The following is a 17,123-nucleotide window of genomic DNA, read 5'->3' as shown; positions in this document are numbered from 1 at the left end:
AATAATGATTACTTTTATTCATTTATTTATTTATTTATTTGCATCTTTGGTCATGTCTTGATATAGTCATATGTCTGACTCTTGGATCAATTTGTTACACCTCTAATATTACATCATTTTGTCTTGATAAAAAGTGAAGAGTTCCATGCAAGCTATATTTAGCAATTCAGTGCACATCTGCCTACCAGATGTACGTGTATTCAAGTGGATGCGTCCTCTCTCGTCTTTTTCAGGTAATGAGAGGACCTATCCTGCATCTGTCAAGCTCTCATTGTGTTTTCTTTCCTTATCAACGCTATAAAAGTTGTGTTTACAACAGGCTATTCAAATTTTGTTCAGTCAGCAAATAAATAAGGTGTGTGCATGCGTGCGTGCGTGCGTGCCTGTGTGCGTGCGTGCCTGTGTGCGTGCGTGCGTGCGTGCGTGTGTGCGTGTGTACGTGTCCGTCCACATTTTTAATCCATGTTCGCTTCTGCAGTTTGTGGAAAAGCACCAGTGTAGCAGGCGTAAGATAAGTAATTTAAGATAAGCTGTGGTTGGCTAAACTGTCCTCTGTCTTCCTTCTGAACACGTGCACACACACACACACACACACACTCACACACACATACACACAGGCACACATAAACACCATGTTAATGTATCTGTTTCACTGCATGTTATTTTTCACTCTGACTAGCTGTAGCTTATAGCTCAGGACATGGAGCCACAGAGCAGAATATGATACACTTTCTAATTTCACACTCCATCAGCCTTTACTGCCAGACAGAGAGGGTGGGGACGGAAGGAACAGACAGAGACATGAGAGAGAGGGGGACACTGATGAAGAGGAAAGCAAGCAGAAAGAGTGAGAGAAATGGATGGCAGAGAATGAGATAAAAAAGAAAGAAAAGAGAAAGGTTTCACAGCAAGCCAAGCGACACATCACTTAGCAATGAAAAGTTCAGCAGCGCTGACTAGACCTTGTAAAACTCATTGCGTCATAAGTCTGCAGTCCATCCAACACACACACACTTGTGTTTGTTTCCCCCGCTTTCTTTCCCCACTCTTCTTTCAACATTCTTCGGTATTCTTAGACAACACAATAATTTTTTTCTTAGATTCATGTAACAACACATGCACATAGATTCATACACACACACACCATGTGACACTCTTCACACTTTATTCACACTTCATTTCTCACACACTGACACACACTTTGTCCTTTCCTAATACTGTTAATACCTTTACCCTGATATTTCCTGACATCGGTTCTTACCAGTCTTAAGGTCTACTGTAAATGTTTCTCATACTGCTTCCTAACTTGAAGTGATGCAACCAGCTGTTTGTTTCAGCTTTTCCCAGTAAAGATGTCCTAACCTGCTCTGTGCGTACAGGCTTAGTGGACAGATGCTTGTTTGAAAAAACATTTGCCTTAGCTCTATTTTAGCAATGTTTTGCACACTTGCTTCCCCTCCAACCTATTTCCTTTAGTGAAAATATAATCTGATGTCCTTGACATCCAAGTTTCCCCTCATCAAAGCAGTCAATGGGGACGACGAGAGACTAGTTTAAGAGGATGAGAAGCGGCACATTTTATATGAGCCACAGCAGCCTTTTTATAGGAATACCCTCAAAAAAACGGGGAGCTGTTGGGAGTTACAAGTAATTAAACTGTCCCCCAGCTATATAGAAACAAGGCTGACTTCAGAAAATCACATTAGTAATGAATAAATAACTTGGACACTGAACTTACTCTTTTGCAGAGGGAGAAATAAGAGGCAGTGCTGTGACATCACTCATATTATATCGCCCTCAGTCCACTTGCGTTTGCTCATTCGCTGTATGTGAGGAAGCAGTGATATGGATAGGATAGGATGGATATTAGGGGTTTTTCAAAGGAAGATGTAGGTTAAGTCATCCACCGTCAGCCTGCTCTAGAAAACAATTTACACAGAGATCTAGAGGTTGACATAGAGTGAGAAAACAGAAAGTCACTTTTTTTTCAGAATTGCTCCGTAGGACACATTGTCAGTTTGTTTCTGTTTTACACCGTGTGTAACACATGTGGTGCTTTGCGGTTTGGGGTATATTAAATTTACCAAGGCTATTTGTGTATGTGAATAAAGTCAGTGGTGTGCTGGGCTGAGACTGCCACAAGATTGGCAACAACAGCAAAAGGAAGTCGTAGCAACAGCAAAAAAGTATAGTGAGATTAAATGTGCACTTTCTTTATTTACAATGCATCATAATGGAAGTGCATAGATGAAGTGAAAGGCAGACAAGTGGATTGAAACAAATTTAAGCCAACACACAGATAGAGACAGATATACAGTGGTGTATCTGGATTTGCAAGCATTCATTAACGCTGGCCTTTGCTGTCCAAAGCATATTGGCAATTAACACGTTGTTATATTAAGTGATCTCCAGTGATGCTGCTGATGATCTGTAATCCATTGTCCTTGTGACCCGCATCATCGGCTCTTAATGACAGCGTAGAGGCAGTGGAGCACTGTACTAATAGATAAGTGACCTAATGGCTTGGAAACACAGCAGTATCTGCAAGCTACACACTCAGAAACACATACAGTGAACGTATGGCCCTCTGATGTATGTGATGTCCTGCATTCAATACAGTCCAGCACTAGCATACCCATGCACACACACATATCTAAGGATATGCACTTGTGCACCCACACACTGGTGGCTGCCCTATACATATTTGAAGACCATCTATTTTCTATGAGTCTCTGCGTGAGTCCACCACACACTGAGCTGATTGTGTGTGTGTGTGTGTGTGAGATGAATGAGCGATTAGGCAAAGGCAGATAGATGCTCACCCCCATGTCTTGCAGCAGAGTCTATAATTACAGGCTTTTGGCAGAGAGCAAGAGAAAAACAGAAGAATAAAGGAGCGGGAGGAGAGAGATTGTGTGATGAGGTCCATGATAGCTGGGTTGCTGATAGACAGAAGGAGTTGAGCTTTGTTGTTTCATCTGAGATGCAGACGAGTGAGAAAGTGAGAAAAAAAATGTGGTAGATAAGTGGGTGATTGGATAGGCCGAGGAACGCACTAAGGTCTGTAATGTCCATTTGTCGAAAGAGGAACAAAGTGAGAGACCTATCATTTCAGAGATGGAGAGAGGGCTGATTGCCCACCAGACGGCATCCATACTGATGTGTGCAGGGATAAAGCAATATGGGCGGATGGATAGACGGATGGATGGATTTATAGAGCAGCGGCATGAGAAAGCTTGTGTGGATGGATGGACCTGAAAGTGGACAGATAGAAATGGATGTGTGGATGTGAGACATGATGGCTTGGGTATACACAACTGATGGATGAGCAGATGAATAGGTGCATGGATGTGTGAATATATGGACAGGTATAGGAATTATGGATGGATGGATGGGTAGCGAGGATGGAAAGGTAGTGATCTAATGGCACTGCTCTTTGTCTGTGTGCAGCCCAAGAATGCTGTGAGGGATACAGCTTGCAGAGGATTTGTGTTGTCAGAGACAAATTTATTAAGCAGAAGATCCAAACACAACATGTCATTGTAAACTAATATGAAGCTGCTTTACCACCAGTTTTAACTTTGTTACTGGGAAAGGTAACGCTGTTTCTGATTGGCTAATATTACACACTTTGAGTGGATTATATTCCTCATTTTCCACAAAGACTAAGTATATTTTTGTGTGAATGTTTGTCCTGTGGTCACTTATGTTAGAGGTTTTATTTGCCTGATATCCTTCCAAATCACCATGATCACATGAACTGAAGACTCCAATCTGCCACTAGGTGTGAATCAGAGTCCTGCATAGGTTTAAGTTTTGCAAACCTACATCTGCCGGCACCTGCAACGCTGAGTGGCAGAGCTGACCCGTTACCTGCAATTATGTCCAAGTCACAACTGGACCCAATTTAATAAGTCCTATAATCTGACCTGTGATTTAACACCCATACACAAGGTAGTGGTTACATGGACCCAAATATACCATGAATAATCAGAATAATTGCCCAATCTGAATATAAGTGCCTCATGAAGGTCTAATCCTGCCAGAATGCAATTTTTTTCCAATTGGGTTGAGGCGGTGATGTAATTTCTTTCAATAGAAAATAATAACCATGTAAACCCTCATTCTGACCATTTCTCTCTTGTTGGAATAAATATATTCTTTCTTTATGTGTCTGCTTCACGTAGGGGTGACATGTAACAAACGAGTTTCTGTGAGGGACAGAAACATGGCCATAGCAAAATAAAACTGGTCAGTAGTGACTTTTATGTTAGAAACCTTAAAAGATCATGTAAACACACGTTTTCTTAGTTTTCATGTCGCATCCATGTAGACGGTTAAGTTGAAAATTCTAATCCAAATGATTTCAGTCAAATTGGAACGATATTATGCAAGCGTATCCTCTTATAAAAGTCAATCTGTTAATGTGTTTCCTCAGTGACGATGGGCCTAGCTTTATTATTCTCACAGTCTCTGATCACGCCAAGTTTCTCCCAAACGTCTGAGTTCCAACAATGTGTTGTCCACAATTTGGTATTCTCCACACTATTTTAGCTTTTCTGTCATCCAGGTTGTGTTGTAGACTTTCACAATCGGTTTGATTACACTTAATATTATTCATTAAATGTAAAAAAAAAACCAAAAAAAACAAACTGTACAATCAGTGTATTTTTGAGTTCTCCGACAGAAAAAAAACATTTTGCACTGCTTGCTTGAGATAAGTGCATTTTTACCTGTGGCTGTACCAGTGAATTTATATAAATCTGTTTTTTCTTGTGGGTTACCCAGGAGGTACCCATGGCTACCAGAGCCGATGCAGGACTGTGGTTTGGATGTGTTTGTTTCTGTGTCCCCCTGTGATCAACTGTTCACCTGTCCATGATGTTTTCCTGCCTCTCTGCTGCACTGTGATCCTTGCCACTTCCTGGTGACTCTGAATAGGAGTTAGGAGGTATGGATGATGCATCCTTACCAGCGTACTGTTTGTGTTTTTTATTTCTCTTGTTTCTTTCTCAGTTTCTCTCATCTTTTACCTCCCATCTGTTCTCTCATTTTTTCCTTCATTGTCCCTCATTCCTTTGTGCGATGTGACACATTCATCAAAAGGCCTTGGTGTTTTTGCCGTTTCATTCTAGAAAACAAGACCAAGGTTTTAGAGAGAGAAATTTGCTTTTATTGACATGGATGACATCTCTTCCTCTGTTCTCTCTCCCTCTCTTTCTCTCAGTCTGTCAGCCCTTCATTCACAGAAACAGCACTTTCCGCAGTAAGGGAAGGACAGTAATGAGTCTTTTAGTGGGACACAATAGCCGAGAAAGCACTCAACAGCATGGTGAAGGAAAGAAAAAGAGAAAGTATCTTCACCAGTCCTCATCCTCAGATGAAATTAAATGATAGAGGAGGAGGGGGGGGTGTTAGAGAGAGGCCAAAAAATGAAGGAAGAATGAAAGAGAAGGAGCAAGGTAGACTGAGAGATCAGGAGACAGAAAAGCAGCTTGAGTGCCATCCAATAATCAGCTCTTTTCACAGCATACTTTCTCAAGGAGACCGAGAGAATAGGAGGGAGAAAAGAAAACGGCTCTGCTCCTTCCACAAGATAGCAAATTGACAGTTCGTATGAAAGACAGAATAGAGAAAGGAGAGAGCTGGGAGAGATACAGAAATGGAGGGATACTAGTAGTGAACAATGTCCCCCCATGACCACAGCCTGACAGAATAACAAAAAATGGAGGTGAATGGACAAATCTCTGCAGGAGTATTAAATTTGCTGGCCTTTCTCTTTTCTTTTCTCTGGGGCTTGTATTCTTGGTTTCCCCAGCCTTCCTTGTGTCTCTCTTTCTTTTTCATTACATCTTTATTTTTGTTTTGTCTTTCACTGTGTTTTTCTATCTATTTGTGTCCTGTTTCATTATTTCTCTCAGTAATTTTCTTCCATTACCTCTTTCTCATCTGTCTTACCCAGTTCTGTTTAAATCAGTTTTTCCATCCCGTGTGTGTGTATTTTACTTGTACTTGGTGTGAAATGGTATCAGAAGAGAAATATCAAACACACACTGTGGGGATGTGGTCAATTTGTAATTGTATTTTTATATTTCGTAGTACAGGCTGAGTGGGTGGGATTGCTGGTACTTTGCATCATGATGCTTATAGTACATGATCACAGATACATGCTAATATACACCACACGTTCAGTGGTAAAACAAAGCTCATACACGTACACACAAATCCTTGTACACACATCTATATACATGGATGCACCCCCGGTGTGTGACTGGCAGACTCCTACTAGCCGCAGGCTATATGAGACACTGACTGTACACACATAATCTTCATGCAGACAAAACACACACTTGCCCAACACAAATATACACACACACATGCTTAACACTCTTAACAAAAATCTGTATTTTACCCCAAACAATTGAACTGATCCATGTGACATGCAACTGTTATGGATTGTTGCTTTGATGTTGCGTTATGCACACATGTTGTCATCTGCATTGTCAGGAAAATAATAAAAATCAGAGATTAGGCTGTCTTTTCTGGTAGGGATACAGTTAATCCTCTCAAATCTATTTTTAAACTTTTTATTTAAAATGTCAAAAGGTTTGGCTTGGCCTTTGCATGACTTTGTTTACTCTAGTAGCAAATAATTTGTTTTTCCTTCAGAACAGCAGGCGTAGCTATTTTAAGCATTTCATTTAGCATGTCAAATTGTATTACATGGCCTGCGCTTTGTGTATACTGGAAGAACCAAAGTCACAGTAACAAAGGCATAAATGTTAAGCCATCAGAATAGAAGCAATGTCTATTTTCAGTATTCTTACCTAATATGTCAAATGGCATTACGCAGCCTCATTCTGTTTTGTTTATTTAAAATGTCAGAGGGTTTTTAATGCCCCTTGCTCTCAGTTTGCTTTTGAACCACAGATGGAAGATGTAAATAACAAAGCACTTAGCTAACAACTGTTAGAGGGAAAAGTTTAGTTTTTGAGTAATGATGTTTTTTGTCTTCCTCTTCCATGTTATCGTAAAAATAGACCTTCCCCAGTATGGGCCTTGTAAACAAACTTCCCTGAGCAAAGTTCTTCAGCAGATGAGTCACCCCATGGCTTTGCATTTTATTCCAATTTTTTTACCATCCTCTTAAGCCCAACATGCTGTCTCAACAGAATTACAGCTGTGCTTTTGTTGAAGTATGTCTCAGCAGTTAATTCTTGTTATTTGATTGAGAAGGAAGATGGCCTTTATTTACATACTATTCCCCACAAAACAGAGCTCTTCCTTCAGAGTGAGTTTAAAAAAACCTTGAGGTGGCCTTTTTCAAGTAACCTGTGTTGGTCAAAGGTGACTACTTCTATAAGCATTCACCCCTTGACTACAGTCATGTTAAAAGTATATTAAACCCCTGCTGAACCCTCAGACATACCCTATAAGTTTGAGTTGCATGAAGCTGAGGGGTTTAGTGTCCTGTTCCTTCTGCCATTTGTGTAAGCAACTATGTACAAATTTGCTGGAACAGACTTTGCTGTGTATAAACTTAGATTTTTTTCTTAGGTTTCTCATTTACTCGCATTTTTTCAACATTTTTTCACCATCTTGCAGATGGTATTTACAATAGGCAACAAGGATAACTGCCGTTGCTCACTTAATTTTGTTTCAGTGTTGGGACCCACCTGAGAAATGTAATCTGCTATTTGCAACACCGTTTTTCTTTGCCACCAGGGACACATTATCTAGAATGACTCACAACACATAGATTGTTAGTCAGGTGCTTTAAACAGCAAGTCGCTTAATGTAATGACTTAATGTATTGTGTCAAATTAACTCTGAAAGATGTTCTTGGCTGTCTAACATCCACCTCCAGCCTTTTCCTTTCTTTGCTTGCAGGCAGAGATACAATATGATTGAGATAACAGGACTTGTGTCATCTGTCATGTGTTCGACACATACGTACAACACCTAACACCTCTGTGTACAAACATGCAGTGTTGTTCTGTAGTTAGTTACTGTAACAGTAAACCTAATTGTATGGAAACAACTTGATACACCTTTGTGTTAATGGTTATAAAGGGTGCTTGTTTATGTCCATTAGTTAGGTGTCTAGATAAGTTCAGTTTACATTGTACTTTACACAATGAGTTCAAGAGCTAGATTGTGAGTGTGTGTGTGTGTGTGTGTGTGTGTGTGTGTGTGTGTGTGTGTGTGTGTGTGTGTGTGTGTGTGTGTGTGTGTGTGTGTGTTAGGTAGATTGGGAGAGAGTTGCTTATCAAGCTGATGCATATAGGAAGCATCTGTCTATCAGCTGGGTGGTGCTGGTGGTTTGGTGATGCTCTGCTGCGTTACCCAGATGGCAGCAGAGGAAGGAGTGAGTTTTTTTCCTATGCAGCAGGTAATATAACCTAACAAACAATAGGCATTGTTCAGTTGTTTAAAAGGTGGGTCTGTCCCACTGATTTTGGATGCCACCTTTTGTGGACTTTTTTTTTTGTGATCCCGGATAGATGGATCAGGAATTACAATTTTAGGTGGGCTTTACAGAATGCAGGTGATGATTGTGTTAAATGCCAATTAAACCTGTTGAATAGAGACAGAATACTAAAAAAAAAAAAAAGGGGGGGCAGGGGTGGGTAATCACTGTGGTTATAAATTATTCTCCAAATTATGTCAATAACTGCTTTGACACCGGCCCTAGTGACTACTGACTGGAGGTAACAGTCCAAACCAAAAAACAGTTGAAAGTAATGAAATACCACAGTAACACCACATTAATAGATATTTCTCACTTTCTGATTGTTTTATGGTAGAACTGACGATATTGATTTCCATTCCCCTGGCCTGCAGACACCAGTACACTGTTATGTTTATTCCATCTGTTGACTTAGCTGTAATTTTGCACTTTGCACTTGTATAGTAGAGAAAATAGACACTTATCTACTGGTACATTCTCAGTTTATTGAATACTCGGGTCATCCTTTCATCTGGAAGAAATAAATACAAGACAAAAATGATGATGTTTAATGATAATGTTTTCATCTGTTATTTGCTGTGATATATACAAATGTATGCCTGTATAAGCGTGCATTTTGATTGTGACTCCATGTGCCAACTTATACATGTATATATAGTCAACATTTATGTATACACACGTGGCATAAAAAGACAAGTTGTGTGAAACTATATCCTGACAATATGTTTGGATTTGGCTATACACTGCCGTGTCTGAGGGTTTCACAGCTGGAATGATAGAAGAGATTTCAGATGACAGATGAGAAAGAGGAAGACAGAAGTTTCCCACTGAACCTCTACTCCGTTTTTTGTTTTTTGTCATTTTTCTACTAACCAACCAAACAAATGTTTACACTGTGACTCAGTCAGTGATAGAGTTCCAACAAAGACGTTTATTTATATCAGAAATATTCTTTGCAGTCACTCTTAATTCCTCCCCATCCCCTCTGTCCAGTTGTAAATACAGCTGCAGCTCATTGTGATTGTCACTGCGGCTTTGTCAAATCACCCGTGACTAAGGAGCCTGTTACAGTATCTGTTTCCTCACACTCACACACACCGCGTCCATGGTCTTTGTGTGTCTAGAGTGACACTGACAGCTGGCGAGGATCATGTGAGAAATGTGACTACTGCGTATTGTGCTTTCTGGCTCTCGTGATGTGGTGTGAGTGTCACCATGTGCGTCTTTGTGTGTATATGTTGGTGTGTTGACCGAGGCTACACCACACACCCAGGCAGATTTATTTATTTATTTATTTATTTTTTAAAAAAGGTGCATATGTGGAATTGAAGGAAGAGTTTTTAAGACTCCGAGAGATTTGAGAGTCCTAGGGAAAACCTTGAAAACCTTGAGGGAATCTCGCCGTTCTAGCCAGTCTGGTACCCCTGGTGTAGTGTTAGATGATTTTAAAGTAGGATTATTTTGCTCTGTTCCACCGCTGTGAGCAGAGAGACTGACATTATCCACCACAGGCCTACACATATACACACACACACACAAACACACACACACAAATGCCAATGCTCTCACTCTCTCTGTCTCACAGACATATGCACGAACTCAGCATGCCAGCTAGCAGGTGGTGAGCTATCACTGAAAGTCACATCTCTCATCTTTTCCTGCCCCCTTTCTTCCTCTCCTTCCTTTCCTCATTTCTTCTCAGTTTTTCCACTCCTCTCCTCCTCCCTTGTCTCCCACTGCGCTGACATGCACCTACTGGCACTTGGATTTTCACTTATCCTCCCTACTAGTAATAGATTTTAGACTGCACTATTCAGCCTCTCTCCTGGCACCCTGTTGTTAAAAGACACCTGCAGGGAGACAGATAAATAGATGGATAGAGAAGAAGGCAGTATACTTGGCCTGTCAGCGAAGAGAAAGATAATGGTTTTGGTTTCATCAGTCCTTTGCTCTTAGTCTGCTTCTCCTTTTGTCTCAGTTTCTATTAAATATTCATCTTGGTCCTTTTTCTTCCTCAAGTACGCGGGGAATGAAATGTGCAATTAAGACAATTTTATTGAAGTCTTTCTGTTTACAGGCAGCTTTTCCCATTCAGTCATTCATGTTTGGAAAAAGTTATGAATGGGAGAAAACCAACTTTGGACTTCTTTTTCTCACTGTCTGTTCATTTTTCCTTTAATGATTGAGCCAGCATTTAAAATCTGCTAAAACTGTGTGTAACCTCACTAAAGAGTACTTTTCAAATATATTATTGCTGATAAGATTGGATTTTGTTCCAAATTGTGTCACATAACTGTTTGACTTGGACACCAGTCCTGCTGTCTACTGAGTGGAGGCAACAGTTAAAACCAAAAAGCAGTTAAAAGCAATGAAATACCCCAGGAACACCACATTAAATACCTGTAAGCACACAGTTGCCTTTACCACGGAAGAATTTTCTCACTTTCCGATTGTTTTTTGGTAGATAGAACTGATGATATCTCCCACTGATTAACTTACTTTTCGCTGTCTGTTCATTCATCCTTTAATGAATGAGTTAGTATTTCAAATCTGATAAAATGTGTGCAGTGTAACTTCACTGAAGAGTACTTTTCAAATCTGTTATTGCTGATGAGATTGGATTAGTGATTTGAACCTAAGCAGCAGTAGCTGTATTCGTTATGATCACATTTTTACAGTTAAGAGGCTCAGTGACAAGTGGCACATGCACTATGACAGGGACTTGACATGGCTACCAGAGTACACCTGAGCTAAAGCGCTCGTATTTTCAAGTATTACAACAACAAAGCAACAAAACAGAGTATCAGGTTCGCCATCAGGGAGTCCAACGATGATCCTAACATTAAGCAAATGTGGATTCGTCAGCCAGACCTCACCCTTCACCTGCTGTCTGAAGTTACTGTAAGTGTCTTATGGATGTGTCACGTAGGCGTTGTCGGTCATAGTATCCATCTTCCATTGTGTGCGGTAACAGAGGAAACTATTCAGCGACACCGGTGAGGAAAAGAGTGGGTGGTAAGGTAGTGTTCACAACCATCACAGAGGACAGGGGAGCAGGAGTAATGTGGAGGATAGAGAGGCAAAGGACAGACACTATGCAGCTGCTCGTACACGCTGCCATGTGCATGCAACACGTGTAGGCGTGTACTGACTCTCTCAGTTACGTATGAATACATACAGTACACACACGCAGGTGTTTGTATTTCACAAAACCTGTCATTCTTTTACTCAAAGGTCATGGGTCAAAAGTGAAGTATGTATGCATAAAAACTACTTTTGCAACTATATTTCCCAGTTTTTCTGATTTTTTTAACTCATACAGGACAAACTATTTAAGAAAATCGGAGCGCAAACTAATAGATAACATGCAAATCCAGAATTTGAGAAATGTTGAGGGAGCGCTTCTGCAGCCAGTAGAAGCAATTATAAACTGCAGTGCCCACTTAAACTTCTTATGTTTGCCACTGACAGGCTCATATAAATGTTTGACATTATGTAAAGGATTGGTGTAAAGAGACCCCTTTTTTAAAGACTAAGATACGTTTTCCAGAATCAGCTGTTTTATTGCTCTCCCTAAGTAACCAGACCCATTTCCAAAACTGTAATTTTAACACCATCATCTCCCTGTTCATTCAAACTCATTTTTCTTCTGTTCTCATGATTACCAACTCTGCTTGTTTGGTGGAAATAAAGCCTTAATTTACCATGACAGATGTGAAAATATTCTGGCTGTACAAGACATTTTATCTCACTGCTTCTCTGACACTTGCTCCTCTCCCAATATTTTCACATCTTAAGCAGTAAGTTAAGGGTTTATTTAAGAAGGAAACAGAGTTGGTGATTGTTGGAACAGTGAAACGCCTGCATGTTTTTGGTGAGTTTTATTTTGTTTCTGTCAAGTTTGAATGAAGATTGCGATGTTAAAATTAAATTTTGCAAAGTTAGTTAGTTGGTTAGTTTGATCAGAACAATAAAACAGCTGTTTCTAGTTCAACAAAACCCATCTTACTCCTTAAACAGAGGTCTATGTCTGTAATGTTGTCACTTAAATAACAGTCTGAGCCTGTCAGTCACAAAAACAAGTACTTTCGGTGGACTTACTTTGATGGTGTCGCCCAGCGGGTTAGGGTTAGCGTTGTCGGTTAGTAGCTTCTGTTGGCTGCAGCTCTCTAGCTCAATACCTGTCCAATTTAAAAAAAAAAACAGGTGTCCTCATTAGTCACTGCGGTCCAAGTTACCCTTTAAGTTGGACAAGCATAAATATGATGGAGGATGAAAGAAAAGTGGAAAGACCTCTCACTGGGAATCCATAGAGAGAAGGAATGAAGGCAGGTGAGATCGTCAAACAGGACTTGATGGAGATACTTGAGAGAGAGAGATGGAGAATGAAGGAAGGCAGAGGAAGACAGAGGAGTCAATCCACCTATGGTAAATATCAAAGCCAAACCTCTTACAGTTATCCCTAGTGAACTGATTAAAGGTTATTCTGATCAATCACTCAATATCAGCCTGTATAATCTACCGTCTTGTGATAAGGCATTTTACCAACTGTCATGCAGGATAAGACGTATAGGAACTACCACAAGGTCATGTGATCGATTTACACTCCACCAAGAGATGTTGACAAGTGTTGATGCTCCCATCCAATGTTCAAATTAAAAGAGCCTCATCTTGAGGTGCAGTTTGCTGAAATCACACCTTAGGTCTCCACTCTGACATTATAATGAAAGTAAATTAATGTGGAATCAAAAGGAATGATGATCGATGAGGGAGGGTGGAGGTCAGGGAGAAATAGGGCTGGTTATCAGTATTCAGCGTTACCAACATGAATTCTATTAACACCATCACCACTGAAAAATGCCAGCTTATTTTTGATGTTGCTCTCATCACAGCTGCTTTTAGTCTTGTTTCAGTAAGCAGCATCATGTGCTCATGTGCATAAAATTTGCATGTTTGACTATTGGTGACATGCCAAACACACCAACCCCTCAAATTCAGCTTAAAGCAGTCACTGCTTTAGTTGCACACTTAAAATCTGACTGGAGGAGGGAAGTTGGGTGTGAGGGTAAATGTGATGTAGAAAAATTATACCATACCAACTTTAAAATGAGAGATTAAATTGAACACATTTACTATCATAGTCACAGTATTGCTTTGACTAACTCCTATGTTCTCATGTGACTCCAAGCCTCCCTACATAACTACATCACAGTGCACCTTCATCAACATCAGCTTGATTTAATAGACAGCACTCTGTAGTAATTGGATCACTACAAAACTGCATTAACTGCTTTGCACAGAGATAATGGCATCATAATTGAAATGCACTCATTTGCATAAGCAAATGGCTGGTTTTATGAATGCTTTCATCCACAAAATATCGAAATAATCAGCGGATTTAAAATTCTGTTTATTATTGTGTCTCTAATTTCCAAATGAAACTGAGGAGAGAGACAGAAGGTGAGAGGACCAGAGAGAGACAGAGACGTGGAGGAAATGACAGAGCCCTGTAATTCCCTTTTGCTCTCCTAAATGAAAATATCTATGGATCCTAATATCAGGCGGCATCAATAGATGTATTTCTAAGTGTACATAATGATCAGCAGCAGTGATCCATGAAGGTGGTAGTAAAATACCTTCTCACATAAATGGCTATTTTATGAAGAACCGAGAAAATTTCGATTTGGCTGATCGATGTAGCAAAACAAACTTAAGACATTTTGTTTAAAAAACAAACAAACAAACATACTACTAGTTTTCTCTTCCTGCTCTCTTGACAAATTTTCGTTTTTCTCCTGCTCAGCTGTTCTCAATATTGCTCTTTCCCATCTTTCACTGTCACATCCTTTCAGTGGCGGATGTCTTTTTAATGGTCCAGCACATTAAAACTAAACAGAACTCTCACATTACAGACATTTGATACGTTGGATCACTGGCCGCTGTGCTGTCGAGCATTGCTTTTTGATTTGTGATTGTGGCTAGCTGATTTAATCTAAAGATGATGCTCTAATTATGAATTGTGATGCTGCGAGCCGCAACCGTCTCTGTGTCCACTAGTGTGCAAGAGAAAGCAAGACAGAGCGCATCAGAGAGATGTTCATATAATATCACAATAGACATTGAAGTTCTCATTTTTAAAACACACTGTGGACCCTTGAGAGAGGGGTCTGGCAGGTTGGGTTAGTGGGCGCAAAGGTCCTCTTCTTCAGAGGTTCTAAAAGTGCGGCTGGTGGGCAAATGGTAGCCCTCAGAAACATTGTGCTGTTGCTCCAGCATCTTGATCATTTCAATACTTTCACGCCACGATAGTTTACATTTAAGACACTACTCAGTTACTACATAAAACTGCACACCCCTCAGCATCAGTCAAGTCAGGAATGACAACAAATCTGTAGCAGGTCCAGCAGTCTTTATTTCTCTGCAGAGCAATCAGAAAACTCCCCCTGTTGAAATGTTGAGTTGTTATTACAGCATCAGGATGATAATAATACAGGACAAATCAGAAATCTGTACCTTTCTTGATCTTGGTCTGATTTAGCTGTCTTTCTGTATTTTTCCCCCCACAGGAACAGATGACCAATGGTGTTCATGGTCTTCCTTCTATGCCCTCCTCATCTGTATCGTTGATTGGTTCTTACACTCTGGACAGGGAAGGACTGAAGAAGATGGGAATCGGTCTTGCTCTGGCAGCAGCTATCTTGGCCTTCATCATAGAGAAACTGTATTTGTGAAGCAACTGCAAACTAGAAGAAGCAAGGTGACGGCGAAATCTTAGGAGCCTTAACAGAAAGCAGGTGAACACAGCGATGAAACTGTTTCCTTCCCTGATCTCCTGTAACATACTTCGTGTGCTCTCCACTAGTTTTAAATGAACCCAAAGAAAATAAGATGAAGTCAGTGATACCCACAAGTCAAGGATTATTTGAATGTTCTGTGAGATTTCTCCTGTTTTTACTACAGTTACATTTTTACCTTTTAATTGAAGGCCATAGCACCTAGCAGTCATTTCACTATGTTTGCTCCAAACAACCCGTCACTGTCTTTTTGAAGTGAAGTAGGATTAACCACATGGGCAATGACAGGTCAGGAGTTCTCGCAAATCTTAGGAAACTATACCAGCGTTTTTGTAACCAACTACTAGATTTTAATTAGAATCTATTTCAAGAACAGATTCTGTTTCATATTTTTGTTTCATTATGAGAGTTGAAAATGTCTGAAGTGCTGTTTCGGGTGAATGCCTCTGTGTGTAATGTTCACAGGTGACTGCAGCCTGACATTGTTCATAAACAGGTAAACAAGTGTTGTGAATAATGTTTTTGGGGTCTGTGTTGCTGTTTCAGAGTTAAATAACACATAAATCAACTAGTTGAACACTTTGCGGTCATCTGTACCAGAACAAAGTCTGAGAGTGATGAAACTGTCCGTCACTTTTCAGCTTGCAGAGGTGCAGAGTGATTCACTGGTGTTAATGAAAACTATCCAACATTTTTTTTTAGAGGTACTGAGCAAGTAGATGTCCACATATGTTATAAATGCTCATCCTCCTTTGAATGGATTGAATTGTGCTTACTTTACAGAATGTTATTTTATTTTGTGGAAAGGAGAAATGTGTATAATACTCTGATTTGTAACCTTCATTTAAAAGTATTTATTTTCAGAGAAGAGACAAGGACAGTATATTTTCAGATCTTCATACATCTTGCAAACATCTTTGAACTTATTTTACAATATTCTTTCATTAAAGTGGTTGTTCAGAAACACCTTTGTTCTTTTCACATCACAGTCAAGTGGAATTCTTTTGTAATGTACATTTTACCTGATTAGTTACAACATATTTGAGGTTTGGACAGAGGGACAATGCTGACTGCTGGTTGTTCATTATTGACCCACCACTTCGTCCTCTTTGTTTGTGATGACTTGCTCTTGTGCCAACTGAAAGAGTTGTTTCATATTTTTCTCACTTTCCTGTAGTCATGTTTCGCTAATATCCACCTCAGAGATTTCTGCTGACACTCAACACAATAAAGGTGAACGGAGTTCTATTTGTGCAGCTCACAGCATTGGAACAGCAATACACCTGATACTCTGCATAATCCATACAGCATGCTGTCATCCATTTTCATATGGACTATGACTTCAATAGAAATGTGAATACTGTTCATATAGAGATCTGTGGATTATTCAAACCACCACAAATGAAATTCACAAGCCTTGTATTCAGGTGGTAGCAGAAATCTCAGAGTCACATATATTTCAAAACCCTGGGCAATTTATTAGCGTTAGTAGAGATAATGGAGAAATGTTTTTCTTTTCCTGTAATTCAAGTCAACTGACCCTGCTCTCTTGATATGTGGTTTATTTTGTCTATGTCATTGACTATATGCTGTTTTTTGTTTTTCTTGATTTGCGTTGTACCAACCATCCAAAACAGTTTAATAAAGGACAAAATCGATTCGTTATGTGTGAAATCACTGGGCCATTAAATTATTAACTGCTGAAGTTTGTGCTGTTAAATAAGTCTTATAGAATTACTACACAGAGTCCCATGTCTCTTTACAGCGCTCTGTACTGCTCAGTTGTTGTCATGTATAGAGCTGCCTGCCTGTGTTTCTCTCTAATGTCTTTCTGTTTTGAGCTACAACAGTCCCAACAT

At 39.8% G+C, this 17,123-nt stretch overlaps 1 protein-coding gene across 1 annotated transcript in view; it reads left to right on the top strand.

The window, feature by feature from the left end:
• The window catches only part of cdkal1 (CDK5 regulatory subunit associated protein 1-like 1), a 274,804-nt gene extending 257,884 nt beyond the window's left edge, over positions 1-16,920 (top strand). Inside the window, exon 15 of the mRNA XM_084726284.1 lies at positions 15,037-16,920. Coding sequence (XP_084582410.1) covers positions 15,037-15,201 — 165 coding nt within the window. The 3' untranslated portion in view covers positions 15,202-16,920. The remainder of the gene's footprint in view (positions 1-15,036) is intronic.
• Positions 16,921-17,123: the final 203 nt, after the last annotated feature.

The sequence above is a fragment of the Lutjanus erythropterus genome, chromosome 9 (genome assembly GCF_056507025.1).
Source record: "Lutjanus erythropterus isolate fLutEry1 chromosome 9, fLutEry1.hap2, whole genome shotgun sequence".
NCBI classification, from domain to species: domain Eukaryota; kingdom Metazoa; phylum Chordata; class Actinopteri; order Lutjaniformes; family Lutjanidae; genus Lutjanus; species Lutjanus erythropterus.
This window is presented reverse-complemented; position numbering and strand designations above follow the sequence as displayed.